At 39.6% G+C, this 17,213-nt stretch overlaps 1 protein-coding gene across 1 annotated transcript in view; it reads right to left on the bottom strand.

Moving 5' to 3' along the window:
* Positions 1 to 341: 341 nt before the first annotated feature.
* LOC148524750 (uncharacterized) overlaps positions 342 to 17,213 on the bottom strand; it is a 183,695-nt gene continuing 166,823 nt past the window's right edge. Inside the window, exons 8-11 of the mRNA XM_088471632.1 lie at positions 13,855 to 14,046; positions 4,371 to 4,517; positions 2,663 to 2,801; positions 342 to 520 (exon numbers count right to left, since the gene is read on the bottom strand). Coding sequence (XP_088327758.1) covers positions 342 to 520; positions 2,663 to 2,801; positions 4,371 to 4,517; positions 13,855 to 14,046 — 657 coding nt within the window. The remainder of the gene's footprint in view (positions 521 to 2,662; positions 2,802 to 4,370; positions 4,518 to 13,854; positions 14,047 to 17,213) is intronic.

The following is a 17,213-nucleotide window of genomic DNA, read 5'->3' as shown; positions in this document are numbered from 1 at the left end:
TAAAGGGATTCTGAGGAGGAGAAACAAACAATGGTACTGTAATAAATGATCAGCAATGCTAGAAACTAAATCTTATAACATTATTTATAAATACAAAAGAAAAAAAAACTAGTTACAGGCCTTTTAAATAGCTTTGTATACAGAAAAGAATGAGCAGTACATCATAATTGTACAAATTCATGTAAGCAACATAACAGTATGTTGTTATTGCCTTTCTACAGTATGTTTGTTTTTTGTGTTTATATTATTGCACAATAATACAGAAATGATTTTATTATAGGAATTTCAATGAAGTTTAAAATCAGAAAAGACTGGACCATGAGGTGTTTATTTTTATTTAGTTACTGAGGCTGTTGCAGAGTTCCATAGACATGCCTATTGTCTGGCTCTGCTTCTTTTCCAGCAGGTGTTACAAGAAAAACTGAAGTTGCCTTTCTTGCATCTTGGTGATTTATTTCTATGTAGATCTCATCTGAGCGTATCCAGTTGTTTTGAACATTACGATCCTGGTTGTTCCATTCTTAATGATGCATATGAATGGTAAACTAAAAATAAAATATAACAATCATTAAGAATATGACTTTTAGAGTGCATTTTTTTGTAGAACATTGTAATTGCTTAAAGATGCAGCTTTAGACGATCTCCTAGAAAGGACAAGTTTAATTACATTTAATTTACAATTCTCTGTATAAATAATGTGATTTTTCTTCCGCCTTCCATAGTGATTTCCTGTAAAAGTGGAATATACATGTTTATATATTTTAGCTTTCTTGTATTTGTTGCATATAATACAGAGGATTCCATCATTGTAAATTAGAACATGGAATAGAATTATTTACCACAGAAACCTTCTTGTATTCTGTTATTTTACTTTACATTTTGTTTTCATAAATTATAAAAATGTGTTAAAAGGGCAACTTAACCCCCCAAAAAGGCATTTTCCCTGTTAAAATATGTAGTTAAAAGGCAAAATCCAACCCAGGTAACATTCTGTGCGCCTAGTTTAAAAGTAACGTGTGTTGCTATATTTCCTCGCTCAGGGGGAGATTTATCAAAGCTTGCAGAGAGATAAAGTACCAACCAATCAGCATCTGTCATGTTACAGGCTGTGTTTGAAAAATGACAGTTAGAAGCTGATTGGTTGGTACTTTATCTTTCTCCACTTTATCTTTCTCCAAGCTTTGATAAATATCCCTCTTAATCTTTTACAAATGACAAAATATTATATAGTAAGCGGAATCGGCATGATTTACTGCCGGACTCATGCCCGGCGGTTGGAATCCTGACAGCGGCATCCCGGCAGAGGAGGAAATCCCGATCGTCAAAGGTAAGTATATACTAACCTATTTCTACCCCCTAACCCTAAACCTCCCTTAGGGGTTCCTAACCCTAACCTTCCCCCCCAGTGCCTAACCCTAATCCCCCCTCTAAGTGCCTAAACCTAACCCCCCTTCCCCGACGCCCAAACCTAAGTCCCCCGGGGGAATGACTAACCCTAAGAGTCCCCCACCGGGGGTGCCTAATGCTAACCCCCCCTTCCCCTAGCCTAAACCTAACTTCCCAGGGGGGGTTGCCTAATCCTAATCCCCCCCAGGAACCCTGAACCTAAGGCCCGGCGTCCCTTCGATCGGGATGCCGGGCTTCGGGCTCCCGGCGTATGTCTAATGACAGGCGTCGGCATATCGACACCTGTCTTTAGACCCTAGCCAGGATATTACAGTCGGGAAGCCGGCTGTCGGGATTAGGTCCGCCGGCTTCCCGATGCATACCTTAGTAACATACAGACAATCACTGAAAGGCTACTGCTGTAGTTATAAAACTGCAACTTACAGACTTTTATAACTATTTAATTTTACTAGAATCTATGTACTTTGGTTTTAGAAGATTTAGGTTTCTGTGCATTATCCTCCTCTTATCTTCAATGCAAGTGATGTAAGCTGTGGTCAGTATTAAAAGAAGTAATAACACTCGCTCAGCAAAATAAATTTTGATATATGCCACTTTGTTTAGTGCACTCAATACTCCTGAAGTCTACTTCAAGTTGTCTCTGGTAAGTTTTAGATCTATTTCACTACACATAGCAGCCAACACACATTTTGTTAATAATCCTAAAAAATCACACTAGGAAACTCATACTACTTACAGTATCTGCCAATTCAAGGGTCTTTACTAAGCCTTGGAGAGAGGTAAAGTGGACAGAGATAAAGTACCAACCAATCAACTCCTACCAGTCCCTGTACAGGCTCTGTTTGAAAAATTACAGTTTAGAGCTAAAGTACCAACCAATCAGCTCCTATCACTTTATCTCTCTTCATGGATTAGTACAAAGACCCTAAATATATTAGTAAAATTGGATCTTATACAATTTTGATAAAGATTTTAAAGGGGTTAAATGAGGACATTGAACCCAATTGATTGTATCCATCAACTGTCTGGAATTCAAATTGCTCAGGGTGTGACAAAATACCACCTGAGCATGCAAGATAGGTTGGGGTGAGTGTGATATATGTTATAGGGGTGATGGAACAAGGCTTTCCAGTGTTTTTTCAACTTCAAACTAGATCACATAGATTATGTGCCTTTCCCTATTGGACCTGTGCTAATTAGTTTGGAATGATTTGTATGATTATAGAGACACCCGCTATGAAAGGTGTCCACTTACCTTCACCATCACTGATGCAAACAAGTAGGCAAAAAGAGAACAAATGTGGTAAAATCTGCACTGATGTCTCTTCACATTTATGATAATAATAGACATAAATGAGTAAAAACCAAGCAGTTTTCTTGTAGAAAAGCATAGACTAAATTAATGAAGGGAATGGTTGTAAAGTACCTTTGATAGTTTCACTACTTCCATTGTGTGCCATTGCAGGCTAATGTGCACATCTGCAAATTTAGGCATACATGGCATTAATAGGATGTTTGCAAAGACAGTGAAGTGGAAGTGTATCTTGTAATGCTGTGTGCACCTATTGTAATTAAGCATTGCTAGTCCACACTTTGGACCTCATTCAGAGTCGGTCGAAGCGGCCGCACGGTCGTACGCCACCGATGTTCGCTATACTGCACATGCGTAAAGTTCGCAATGCACGTGCGCAAACTAGATACTACGATCAGAAATGTCCCTCTCCTTGAACACAGCCAGGTCGGTAGTTTGATTGACAGATTGAGGCGTTTGTGGGTGGTAACAGGGGAAGGTGCTTGAAAACAGGGGAGTGGAGATCCGAATGCAGGCGTGCCTAATTATGCGAACGGCGTTTTATGGGAGTTCATACGGTTTATGGGAGTGCATAATTAACAAAGTAGCGTCATGGCACATGTGACATGGGAGGTTTTTACACTGACATGATCATAGAGCTTAAGAGAGGGTATGGTCAACCTTAAGCTCTACGACCAGTTCCGATAGTTCCCGATGGTCTCGATTAATCCTTATATGCCCGGAGATGACGTGCAATGCGTACGAGAAGGGGGCATATTTTTTTTAATTCCGGCCGCTTCCTCCCCTTGACCGGCCAGCTACCGATCCGAACTTAGGGACGCAACTTGCGAGGGAATCATTTGCATATCCGGCCCCTTTTCCCGTACGACCGTCCGGCCGCTTCGACCGACTCTGAATGAGGTCCTTTATGTGGTTCATAAATTACTTAGCTGCATGGTACGGGTCTGCCGCTAATTACTCTGACTATTTAATGCGCTATAGGAATATAATAAGAGAGGGATGGGTAAGTAAAATAAATTGTATTTTTATTCTGGCGACATAAAACATATAGGGAAAAAGAGAAGCTACTTTTCTAAACTAATGAAAACTGTAATTTTCAACTTGTTTTTCTCTTTTTGCTCAATTTCAAGCAAAGACTCCTTTATGTGATATATTTATGCTGTATATTTTTTTGAAAAAAATCTATAAGTGTTTTATAAGTAACATATACAGAGTAAACATTTTTATTTTAAACTATTCATCATATGTTTTATCTCACCAGAATAAAAATACTATTTATTTTACTTACCCATCCCTCTCTTATTATATTCCTATAGGGCATTAAATAGTTAGAATAATTAGCGGCAAATCCACTTTACCTCTATCTAGAAGTACATTATCTATATATTTGCACCAGCAAAATCACTTTCTTCATAGTAAATCCCTGAGTCTTTGGAAAGATACACAACCCCATTGCCGGCAGCACTATATAGACCAATTATCCCTCACTACATATAAACCAAAGGAGAGCGCAGTAAAAACTCTCATTCTTTCTAGCATGGTACGGGTCATTGTGTCCTTGATGCTTTGGTATTTAAGGTCAGAACTGAAGGTATTGGGTAAAAAGATAACACTGGAAGTCATTTTAACATGCAAAATAATGAGATATTACCTCCTCAGCTGCTTGCTGTACTTTCTTCCTCTCTCGCAAATCCGTTGTAGCATCACATGCTGTAGAGTACAATTGGTTGACATGTTCTTCAACAGCATTGCTTATTTCATTAGGTAACAAGTTTATGCCACTGAAATCTCCAAATATCTAATGGAAGCAAATAATCCAATCAAGTCATGCTTCAATGAAAAGGTGCACTTATATTACATATATAATAATATGTGCATCTCTGTTGTTGTTTGATACATAGGGCTGAATAAAAATAAAACCATGAGATTGTTAGAGCAGGGCCCCTTTAAGATGTTAGCGGTGTAACATTTATATGTTAATTGGTTGATGAGGTGGTAATCTGTCAGCCTATCATGGATACTGTAGAGGCATGTTTAGGGGATTATGTTAGTGATAACTGCCAGTTGTTTCTTCCTGTTGCCTGCTGGACACCCTCCGCCTTCCCCTTTTTTGATGTCTCTGTGTTTTGTTGTGGTCGCAGTAAAAATGGCTGTTTAGCTAAGTTGTCATTATTCCTTAGTAAGGTGCACTTTCCTCAGTCAATGATATAGGATTATTGTCCTGACAGGCAGGGGTGTAACTATGTATTTGAAGGCCCCATAGCAAAAGTTTGTAAGGGCCCTATGTACCACCAAATGGTGAAAAATGTATATAACACATGTAACTTTGACAAGGAAGATTGGTCCCACTAAGCTCTGGGCCCCATAGAAACTACTCCGTGCCCCTACGGTAGTTAAGCCCATGCTGACAGGGCTTTTGACATGGCCCGTCAGTGTGTTGTCTAATATTGCAAAGTGAACACCAATGTTTAAGTTTGGAATGTATGACTGTCTTGATTTATGTTGTCCATTATTGTATCATTATTATCTTATTTAGGAAGCCTCTTTGCAATTTTCCAAAATCGCCCAGGTTTACTGATGTTTGATGTTTTTTAAAAAGTACTTCAACAAAGTCTGTTCTTCAGGTATTCTTCAACTGTGGTTGACCTACTTATGAACCATTGATGTACTGTTTTGCTATGAAAGCTTTTCTGCTTTCTTATTTCCCTGAAAATGTTACCTAAACACACTATGAATTAACCTTTCATTTAGATGGTGAAACTCTGATCATTCAAATCAAGGTATAGTAGCTGCTATTTCAAATTATTTTTATTTTGATTTTATTCAAAAATGTTTTACATGTTGATATCAACAAAAAATTTTTTTTTCATTTTAGATATTTTTTTATTGATAAAATGGCCTCTAGTTGACCCTTTTTTCCCTTTTACTGATTGTTACTTTATTTACACTGTCAAAACCTGTCTTCATGCCACTAAAATCTCCTTTACCAGAACTCTGCAGAGCATTTAAGTAACACCATTTGTTATGCTATAAGGGCTTGAGGGAAAGTAGGTAGGTTGTTTTATGTGCATTTAACAACAAACAGAGTAGAAAATATAGTTTTTTTATGAAATGTAAAAGATGTATATTAAAGTGTTTGTGTCTGTGTTTTAGATCTGTAAAATCTCTTTATTTGGCTATTAAATTAATATAGGAAACTACTGTACATCAGTAGACAGAAACTCAAGATGTATAAGAAAACTATATAAATTTGTATAATTGTATTTATCAAGTTCCTCATATTGATCTAATATTCATTTCCTTCTGCAGCTTTGGTTTCCTCTACTTATCTGACCAAGGGTTGTCACACTAACGGGTAAATTCACTAAATGTCAGTTTTGTTGTCAGTTAAAAACTGATGGGCATCACAGGTGGAATACTGTCTAAAAAAAATCTGTACTTACAGACCATCAGATTTGACCATCAATAGAAATACGACGTCGAAATCCTTTTTTTTCTGTCTAAAACTCAGTTGGATTTGCCATTTCTGATAGAATATGATGACAATTATAAGTGTTATTCCAACAGAAATCGATGGATATCCAACCAAAAACCGATGACCATTTCCTAGTGCTTTTCTATTGGTTTAAACAGAGCACATGCTATTTTGACATCACAAACCCATTATAAAAATTGTGTGTATAGGAAAGATTCCTGGACTGCACACCATCAATATAAATAATTGGAGGTGCTACCTGTTGAGACTTTATTGCAGGCACAGAAACAGACAGATCACAGGTGCACAACTCCAAATTCCTAATTATATATAAATACATTATGAAATAAAATGTTGCAATCAATAGAGGTTTTTAGCATAATCATGGCCAAGGTTATGGGCCTACCCACCATATCCAGGTAACCTCGGTAGGGTAGGTCCCTATCATACTAGGGTTCAAATCCAGAATGCAGGACACCCCTAAATCGGTGCATTGCTCTTAAAACTATCTGAGATGTCACTGGTTACGTGTTATTCGACGTGACTAAAATAGCAGAAAACTGGCAAATTGCATCCGACCCTAGCAATTAATGAGATCGGTTATTAATAAGACTATACTTAGGGTAGAAAACACACAACCTATTATAACTGTCTGCTTAGATAATTTATTATATCCTACTTATAAACTCTCCCACCATCTACTGCATTTATCTTGTGTTACTTAGTATTTGTTGGATTTCATATTTTTCAGACACATATAAACAAAAATATATCTGACATTGATTATTGCATAGTTTATAATGTGTTGGATAGGTGGATACATTCTGGTGGTTTCGTTTTTCCCTGACTTTAGGGGAAATATTTTGAGTCCTGTTAAAATATGAAAAATCTCACATACTTGTGAATGTAAAAATAGAAGTTCTTTAGACTGTTTCAATTTAGCTCGAAGTAGTCAGGATAGCTCAGAAATATTTTGATCTTTTGAAAGATTTTTAAAGAAATTAGTTTTAAATTAAATGTTAAATTTGGTTATAGAAATTATCCTAATAAAAGTGTTAAGTCAGAACTTAAAAGGCATAGAAAATCTGAATTAATTCACTTGTACAGTACGTGTGAAGAAATATAATCGTCTGCCCTTTATAGGCTTGTTTATTGAAAGATGTTGAACCATTAAGTGTCAGTGGAAATGCTGTAACCTTTGCTGATGAAGATGAGAATTTTACTTTTTCCTAGTATTAATTTTGTAACATTCAAAGACATTAAACTCACTAGTTAAAAAAGCGGAGTTCACAGCCAATTCGATTATAAGACAAAACAACCCCGAGCATAAGCCTAAGAATAAAGAGAAACTAATTTGTTTTTATTAAGGGAGGATAGATGGGCTGGATAGTTAAAAAAAATCAAAGAAACCTGGGGCTAGAATTGCAATTCTAATTATATGACCTATTGTGTCACCTGATATCATAGTAAATACAACTATCTATTAATGTAGATAGCAACACTTCAGAAACAAACACACATTTAACAAGAGTGGCAAAACAGTTGACATGCTAAATTTTGCACGATGCCCTTTAATCAACTCTTGTAAATGTAATGTGTGCTGCAATGCTTTCAAACCGCCCGCTGCCCAGCTCAACTGTTGTAGTACTCTTTGTATTTCTACATAAGCAATGATTTAAAATATGCTTTCAAGAAAAAGAAATAGACACTCTCTAAATGTATTATTTATGAGCCACATTTCTTACCCTGAGAAACCAGGATGTTTTTCCAACTCACAATACATTTAATGGTTCTGTAGTTGTGGTTAAGATATCACATTACAGATATATTTTATTCATAAGAAATGGAACTTTCTGTCATTTTATATTGTACCCACTTACAAATTGGTGGTTTCACTCACCATACAATACTTTTAAAAGCAATAACCAAATAATTAATAACCTAATATGCACAATTTGCATACAGATGGCCTGTCATGTGATTTCTCATCTGATATTAAATTAATTCCTAATATGTATAATGCCAAGGCCCAATGCCTTAATGCAATGTGCCTTTTAGCAGGGTAGGCTGTGAGTTTGTGTCTTCAGTGTTTGTGATAGAGAGTACAGATACAAACTGTAGAACAATGTGCATAGTTTGGGTTGCATAAATCAGAGGATATGTGCAAATGAAAATACCAAGTATAAGACGGCATTAAGATAAGCATTAAGCAAGTATAGAAGTGGCCGAAGTAAAGACAAACCAGACATTATTAAATTGATAATGATGACTGTCATTTATTTTAAATGAATAAATAAATATTTAAAAAAATGTACACTCTCCTTATAATTGAGAGGTCAAAGTTGTGAGGTCTTCCTGCAAAGTGGTAACTGTATAATACCATGATCTGTAGTGTGGGGTTACTCTGTCATGTGTGATGCAAAAAATGTGCACCTCCAAGGAAAATCCACCACGTGCTGAATAGCCACATGCTATATCAGATCCACCTGAGGAGTAGGGTGGCCAAGGTAAAGTGTAAAGCTAGATAAACATAAATTAAGTAATGTAATTAAGTATATGTTTCCTTAGTGAGTCACAATTAGCCCAGTCAGCTATTAAATCTTTGGGCATGTTGATAATTGTACAACTAGTTGGACCAGCTTGCACTGGCAGCCAGAAACTTAACAATAAATAAAGATGTGAATACTAAGCATTGAAATTATTTGTTACAAATAAATACTCACCCTGTCAAATAATGAGAACTTACTCCTAGTGTAGTTGTGACACAGATTAATTAAACGATGTCGGTCTGGACTAGCCAATCAGAGGCTAACTGAAGCACAATAAAACATATACAGTAGATACCCCGTAGTCTATGTATGAAACTCAATGAAGTTAATTTAAACATTGATACAATGAACTTCAATAAGAATGCAAGGGTTTGGTTGAGCATTAACTTCTAAAAATTGATACTTGGTGTCTTTACTATTATCTAGGTTTGTGCAACTACATTTCCAATGAGCTTCATCGGAGGGCCGGGTGCCCAGCCCTCCAATCACCCCCCCCATTTGCCGGGTGCCCGCTGAAATTGTGTTACCAGCGGGCACCCGGCTCCTTCTCTACCCTCCCTGGCAGCATCCGCCTCCTGACCAACCCCCCCAGCGGCTGAGGAGGGTGGAGCTCACTCCTGAGCTCCGTCTTACAGGTCCCGCAGTGCACTATGGGAGTGACGTCATGACGGACGGCAGCAGGCACAGGAACGGGGTTTAAGGTTAGTGTTGTTTTTTTTTTATTTAATGTGTGTGTGTGTGTGGGGGGGCTTACTATTGGGGCATTACAGGGCCGCATTACTGGGGGCACTACTGGGGGCATTACAGGGGCTGCACTACTGGGGGCACTGCAGGGGCCTTACTATTGGGGGCACTATAAGGGCCTTACTGTTGGGGGCACTACAGGGGCCTTACTATTGGGGGCACTACTGGGGCCTTACTACTGGGGGCACTACAGGGGCCCTACTACTGGGGGCACTACAGGTGCCTTACTACTGGGGGCATCATATGGGGCACTACAGGGGCCTTACTACTGGGGGCATGAAATGGGGGCACTACAGGGGCCTTACTATTGGGGACACTACAGAGGTCTTACTACAGGGGCCTTATTACTGGGGCCTTACTACTGGGGGCAGTAAAGGGGCCTTACTAGTGGAGGTGCTACAGGGGCCTTACTTCTGGGGCACTACAGGGGCCTTACTAATGGGGGAACTACTGGGAGCACTACAAGGGGGAGCACTACAGGGGCTCTTACTACTGAGGGCACTTCAAGGGAGCATTACTACTGGGGGCACTACAAGGGCATTACAACTGGCCCCCAGTTGTAATGCCCTTGTAGTGCCCCCAGTAGTAATGTAGTAGTGCCCCACTACAGGGGCCTTTACTACTGGGGGCACTGCAGGGGGCATTACTACTGGGGGCACTACTACAGGGGACATTACTTTTAGGGGCATTACTACAGGGGGAATTGCGTAAGTGGCACCATTACAGTGGGCATTGCTTAAAGAGCACCATTACAAGTGGGCCTTTAGTGTTTTAGGGAAACTACTACTGAGGGCATTGTGTAAGACCTACGTTAGGGGAGCCCTTACAAATGTTGCTATGGGACCCAAAAAGTTCTAGTTAAGCCCCTGATACTTGTGTGTGTGCGTGTGTGTATATATATATATATATATATATATATATATATATATATTATATATAAAGTCTCCAGGTCCAGCACTCCAGATAATAAACCAAATCCTGCAGGGGTGCCCTCACATAGGGATAAATAGAAGCATGAAGGTGCAGCACTCCCCTCTCAATAAATCAAGCAGAGACCAAAGGATCAATAGAACGTTTCAGTACTTTTAGTACTATCTTCAACCATATATATACATACATAAACTTCTGCCTGTGCCCCCCTCTTCGTACTCATTTAGCCCCTAGGGTGAAAATGACTTTGCACAAGTTGAGTTGCGGATAAGTTTTGTGTTTTATTTATATATATATATATATATATATATATAAATATTTATTTTTAACACAAATCTGCCACTCCATCTGTGCAAAGTCATTTTCACCTGAGGGGCTAAATGAGTACAGGCCCTGGCTCCATCAGCATTATCTTGCAGCCATGGACAAGAGCCTGGATGCCCAAGCAGTTAATAACTTGTTAGGGCTGTAATTACACAAGCTTAATATTATATTTATTTATTACACTGTACCCCACAGTATAGGGGATAGGGAAGTGTCCATAAGTAATTTCATGTCGAATTGGCTTTACTTGGGTTGTCCAAACATTTTTGCTGGTCTGAGTCCACACCGTGCTGACCAGTCTGTTATATTATGAGAAAGTACCATCTTCCCCCAGTCATTCTCCATGGAGGTCTTATACCTAGTCTATAAGCACTAGTGTGGTTTACTGCTTATTTGTAAGAAGAAGGTGACAGAAGAATGTTCTATTTTTTAAATATTTGTTTATTTTTAAGTAATAAAGATCAATGCAGCTATTAATAATGGTCATCAGATATCCCCAAGGGGATGTAGTTACTATGCCTACAGCCACGTTGTCGGCTCTTGAAATCCCGGCCCCGGAATCTCTACTGCCGGCCAGAAGACTGGCGCTGGAAGTAGTGGAGATGCCGACACCTGAATACCAACAGCCAGCATCCCAATTGTAAGTATAATGGGGCCGGTTAGATCTTAGCTGCAGGGTGGGAAGGGTTAGGGTTAGGCGTCACAGGGAGGGTTAGGGTTAGTCACCACTGGGGGGTTATGATTAGGCACTAAGGGGGGAGGGTTAGGTTTAGGCACTGACAGGGAGGTTTAGGGTTAGAATGCAGGAACAAAGGGTTAGGGGGAGAGGGTTACCATACGTACTGGAACCATGTTTGGATATTGTCAGCATATTGACAGCTGACATCCCAAATGCCAGTGTTTCATACCCAACCCTTTCCAAGGGACATGCCATTCTTAAATGTACCTCCCCCCTACTGTAAGTAACTTTTATTTTCATGCCCCCAATCTTCCTGTACAGATCTAGGGGTTTACAGCTACAAGTAAGATATAACTTACAATTATACTTTGTTATACTGCACATGTAAATAACGTGAGACTAAAGCTGGCCATACACGGTGCGATATGCACTGTGCGACGAGATGAGGGATCCCACGTCCGACATATTGGGCGGTCCCTACACACGGTGCGATCGGGTGGCCGACCACCCGATATGCCGGCTCCCCCTCCCCCACCCACATAGCGATTCATGGGATCACACATCGCATCCCCAGATCGACTGAACCTGCAGTGAGATCTGGGGATGTGATGTACAACCCCACGGGTGTGCACTCTGTCTGATATCATGCCCATACATGGTACAATAGAGCCGTCAAATCATACCAATCTGTAGGACTGGCTGCTTTATTGCACCCTGCATGGGCACCTTTAGTCAATTCAGCTATTGGTGATGGGTACAAGGATAAGGCATTATGACCTGTTTTTCCAGCACGTAACTGCCTCCAATAACACACATATTTATTTGCACCTCATGGCGTGCAGAAATATATCTGATATACCATATAAGCGGTCATGTCCAAAGCTGCAATTCGCAGCCACACATTACCGCTAATCCAATTTACCCCTAATTTAGGTTTAACTGTCTCATAGTATTGTGTTACTGTATATAGCACAGATGGTGTAATGGTTAGCATTACTGCCTCACAGCACTGAGCTTGTGAGTTTGATTCCCACTATGGTCCTAACTGTGTGGAGTTTGTATATTCTCCCTGTGCTTGCGTGGGTTTCCTCTAGGTATTCCGGTTTCTTCCCACATTGGTATGTTAATTGGCGCCCAATAAAAAATGAACCGTAGTGTGTATATGTGTGTGAGCAGCATGTGGTAGGGAATATAGATTGTAATTAAAATGTTTGCTGTTTATGTACAGTATGAAGCACATTCAGGGTTTGCCTACAACTCTGAATCAGGCCCTAAGGTCGCATGCTCTAAAAACAGGCTTGCAGAATAGTAATTGCCTTCTCACATGTCCATAGTATAGGAGAGTTGCATCTATTTTCTTGTAGCATACATGTAAGTAATGGTCTTTATGCTGGAGTGCAGTTGCCATTGTTTTGTAGTACAAATATTGTCACTGAAACTTATTGTTATATTTTACATGTATTAAAGTCTGAGAACTAGTAAAAACACTGTAAGGAAATACACTTTAATTAACGTATAACAACAACATTCCTCTGTTTATGAGAGTGTTAGGGGCTTATTTATCATTAAATATTTGTGTCATATTCCCCGAAAACACCTGCTTTCAAGAGATACTTGCAAATATTACGTATCACCCTAAGAAGGAGGGACCGCAGCAGATATCTTCGATATTTTCACGTTTCTATGGGGGTCACAAAGCTGTAAGATATACCAAGCTCCAGAATGTGAAGCATTCTGGAGTTTGGCTCCTGAAGCTGCCACTGTAACCTTATGGGCAACCCTTTACAAAATATACATAGCAATGGCAGTTGCACATGTGTGGTCTGTAGACCGCGCACGCCCAGGAGCCCAAGTAGAGGAGTGCAGAGACTGCTGAGGTGGAGCACATCGCAGGAACTGGCTTTTTTCGGAGCCCCTGTCCATGCATGTGCTATTTCATACCTGTCGGTGGAATGATCACATACTGCAATACGATTTTGGGTGCTAATATCGCACCCAGATCGCATTGAGAATGTGATAATAAACAAATTTACCCCAGTCAGTTCGTTTTAATGTAGTGAATATCTGAATAAGTGGAGAAACAGAGGGGTGATGTGCATCATTGTGGTAGTAAAGGAGAGACTCTAAGAGTACAGCATTATGACTAAACCCCTAAATAGGATAGATGAGGAAACATGGAATGCATTAAGGAAAATGGGAAATAACACAGATGACTTAAGGGAAAGAGGAGAGGTACTTGCATTAATTGTTATGTGTTACATACATACAATAATGCATTAAACATTTTCTGAAATTTATTTCACAATATAAAAATCCCTCAAGTATTTAGGGGCCTCAATGCATTTCAAATTACTGTATCATCAATTCTAAAGTCCAACTTTCACTACTGGTTTAGTGTTTGATCTCTAGTTTATACAGTATATGAAGGACATACCTCAACAATAGCTCCATCAGGTAGACGAAGGAACTGACGATAGAGATCCCGGAAGCCTCTGAGATGAACGGTGTAAATGAGTATGTGCGTGGTTATGTCTTTTGAGCTATCCCCATTACTTGTTGAATCATCATGCTCCAGATGCTGGATGTCAGTTGTTACTTTTTTCCATATGTAATCATACACTGTGACCTAGACAAACAAATCAGCTAATAATTAATACTTGTCAATATAGGAAACTTATTTTTGCTTAATGTTTTTAAAAATTATATAAAAGTCAATAACTATTAAAACTTATTTGAATTATGTATTTGGCGAAAGAGAGACTAAATATGTCACCGCTAGAGGTACAGGTTATGCTACATAAGACAATTGTGACACAAAGACAGCCACTCTGTTATACCCCTTTTACACCGGAGCTAAAACCCGGGTTTTGTAGGGTTAACCTGGGCAGCTCCCTGGTGTAAAAGGGGAGAGAGTTGGATCGCTGGGTCGAGTGACCCGGCAATCCAACCCAGGTAACTAGCAGGGTTTAACACGGGCTTAGCCCGTGAAACCCTGCTGTGAGAACAGCGCACTCTGGGTCACGATAACCTGGAGTGCGCTGCTAGCCGGCCGATTGATCCGGCTTCAGTGGCGCTTGGAGATGACGTCATCTCCAAGCGACCACTTTCACTCCGCAAAAGCCGGGTCTATGCAGACCCGACTGCGGTGTGAGCCGCGCTGACTCGGGAATATCCCGAGTCGGCGCCGGCAAAATTCCAGGTCTGATCCGGATAGGAACTTTGTTCCAACTCCGGGTCAGACTCGGAATTTAGGTGGAAAAGGGGTATTAGTCAATGTATTTGGCTACAAATCAACATTAGCCCCTCTTCAAAAAAAATATTCACATTTAAATTGCTTGTCTTTTTGTCAAAGAAGCCTGTATTTGTATTTCGTTCCTGATTATCTCTGCAATATAAAGAAGTGACTTGGCCCATTGGAGACCCATGTTTTTTTTTATCACTTTTTTCCAAATTATAAAGTGCTACAGAATATACTGACACTATATTAACAAATAGTAATTATTACTATTATTATTATTCACACATATATATATATATATATATATATATATATATATACAAAGCGACAGGCCGGCACTCCAAAAACTAAAACATGTACTTGCCCAGGTGCCTTCTCAGGACCAAGTTCCAAGCCCAAATATGTACCCACAGCAGAGCAGCACTCACGGGTCATTCAATCACAAATACAGGATACCAGATCCACGATGTATCAACGTTTCGGTTTATTCAACCTTTCTCAAGAATACAAAAAAACATACAACATACACACCTTAAATAGCCCTGAACCCTCGTATATCACCGCGTCCATGTTGGCGCGCAGAGATGACGTCACACGCCTATTGCGCCCGCATGTCACGTGACCAAGACACGTGTATCCAATGCAGAGGCCCGGCAAGTGCCCGCCCCTCTCCCGCTCCATTGGTAGATCATAGTCACCATGGTGACAAACATAATACAAACAGTGAATATACATCAATCTGAACGCCAGTACAGCCAGGTAGGTTGAAGTAAACATATTCAGACGTACCAGTATGAACTAACCGTGCAGTAATCATGTCACCCATATCCAGGCAATCAATATATATGCCCCATGATACTCCCGAATGTGCAAATATCACATCAAATAGCGGATGGCAAACTGCAGGATATAACTCACAAAAAGCAAGAAATGGGTCTAAATATATGACACCCGGATAATAAATCTTAAAATGAGACAGACCTAACAAAGACCTTACAAAGACACTGTAATATATGCTGTATAAGTCATAACACCGGCATAGGAGAAATAATACATATACATTATACAAATCAAGCCACAGACAACGATTCGTTTAACCCATTGGGTGCAACCGTGTCCATATTGTATATCCATGTAGCCTCACATTGCAGCAACTTGCGGTCACGATCCCCACCTCTTTTCAAGGTGGGAATGTGATCCACTATTTTATATGTAAGCGATGCCAAGGAATGTTGTTTCACTTTAAAATGTTTCGCTACAGGCTGATCTATGTCTCTGCCACTTAATGCAAGATGAATGGCAGAACGGTGTTGTGCCATTCTTTCGCGAAACATACAACTCGTCTTGCCAATGTACATCAGACTGCAGGGACATTTAATGCAGTACACCACATACTTGCTAGTACATGTGACAACATGCTTAATCGGTATCTGTTTGCCAGACCGAGGATGGGAGATATAGCTCCCAGTTTCTAAGTATCTGCATGTGGTTCAACCAGTGCATCTGTAACATCCTGGATGTTTGGTTAAAAAGTGAGTGGTATTCAAGGCTGTATGTCTGCCTATGTCGCTTTTAATTAACCAGTCTCGCAAATTTCTCCCTCTATTGTGACACATCATCAACTTGGAGTTCACAAGTGGTTTCAAAGCGATGTCAGTGTTTATGATTGGCCACAATTTTTTAGCCGTACGTTGTACATAGGTACTGGCTGTATTAAATTCACTAACAAAGAACATTTTCTGAGGCTCATCATTACGACTGCTATTGTGGTCAGAAGATTGTAATAAATCCCTCCGATCCAAGCTCAGAACTTTATTCTTGGCCATTATTAGATTGTTCATTTTATAGCCTCGTTGTAGAAATTTTAAGAGCATCTTGTCAATTTCCAGTCTAGCTGTATTGTCATCCTTGGTGATGCGTCAAATGCGCAAAAATTGGGAGTAAGGTAACCCACGTATCAAGGCCGGAGAATGGTGGCTTTGGGCATGTAGGATAGAATTATAATCTGTCGGTTTATGATAAACACGAGTTGATAATTCATTGTTGATGAAACTAATTTCCACATCCAAATAGTGAATTACTTCATGATCACACAAATATGTGAATTTAATGGCTGGATGGAGCATGTTAATATCTTGCATAGCTGATATGAATTCCTCAATTGTACCCGTCCAAAAAACTAAAATATCGTCGATGTACCGGTAAAATAAAAAACAATGACGGCCGGACCTTGGATTATTCAAAAAGAGATCCTTTTCCACCTGAAACATGAAAATATTGGCAAAAGAGGGGGCCACAGGAGATCCCATGGCACACCCTCTACGTTGCAAAAAAAACTCATTATTGAACAAAAAATAATTACATGACAGCGTTTTTTCTAATGCCTGCATGAAAAACGGTATAGCAGGACCTGTGTATTGTGGATGCTCCTGTAAAAATTGGCAAACACTATTCAACCCTTGTTGTTGTGGAATGCTAGTGTACAATGACACAACGTCAATTGTACACATCACTAGATCCCTGGGGAGTACACCGATGTTATTTAATATCTGTAG

The sequence above is a fragment of the Taudactylus pleione genome, unplaced genomic scaffold (genome assembly GCF_031769625.1).
Source record: "Taudactylus pleione unplaced genomic scaffold, aTauple2 ptg000116l, whole genome shotgun sequence".
NCBI classification, from domain to species: Eukaryota; Metazoa; Chordata; class Amphibia; order Anura; family Myobatrachidae; genus Taudactylus; species Taudactylus pleione.
This window is presented reverse-complemented; position numbering and strand designations above follow the sequence as displayed.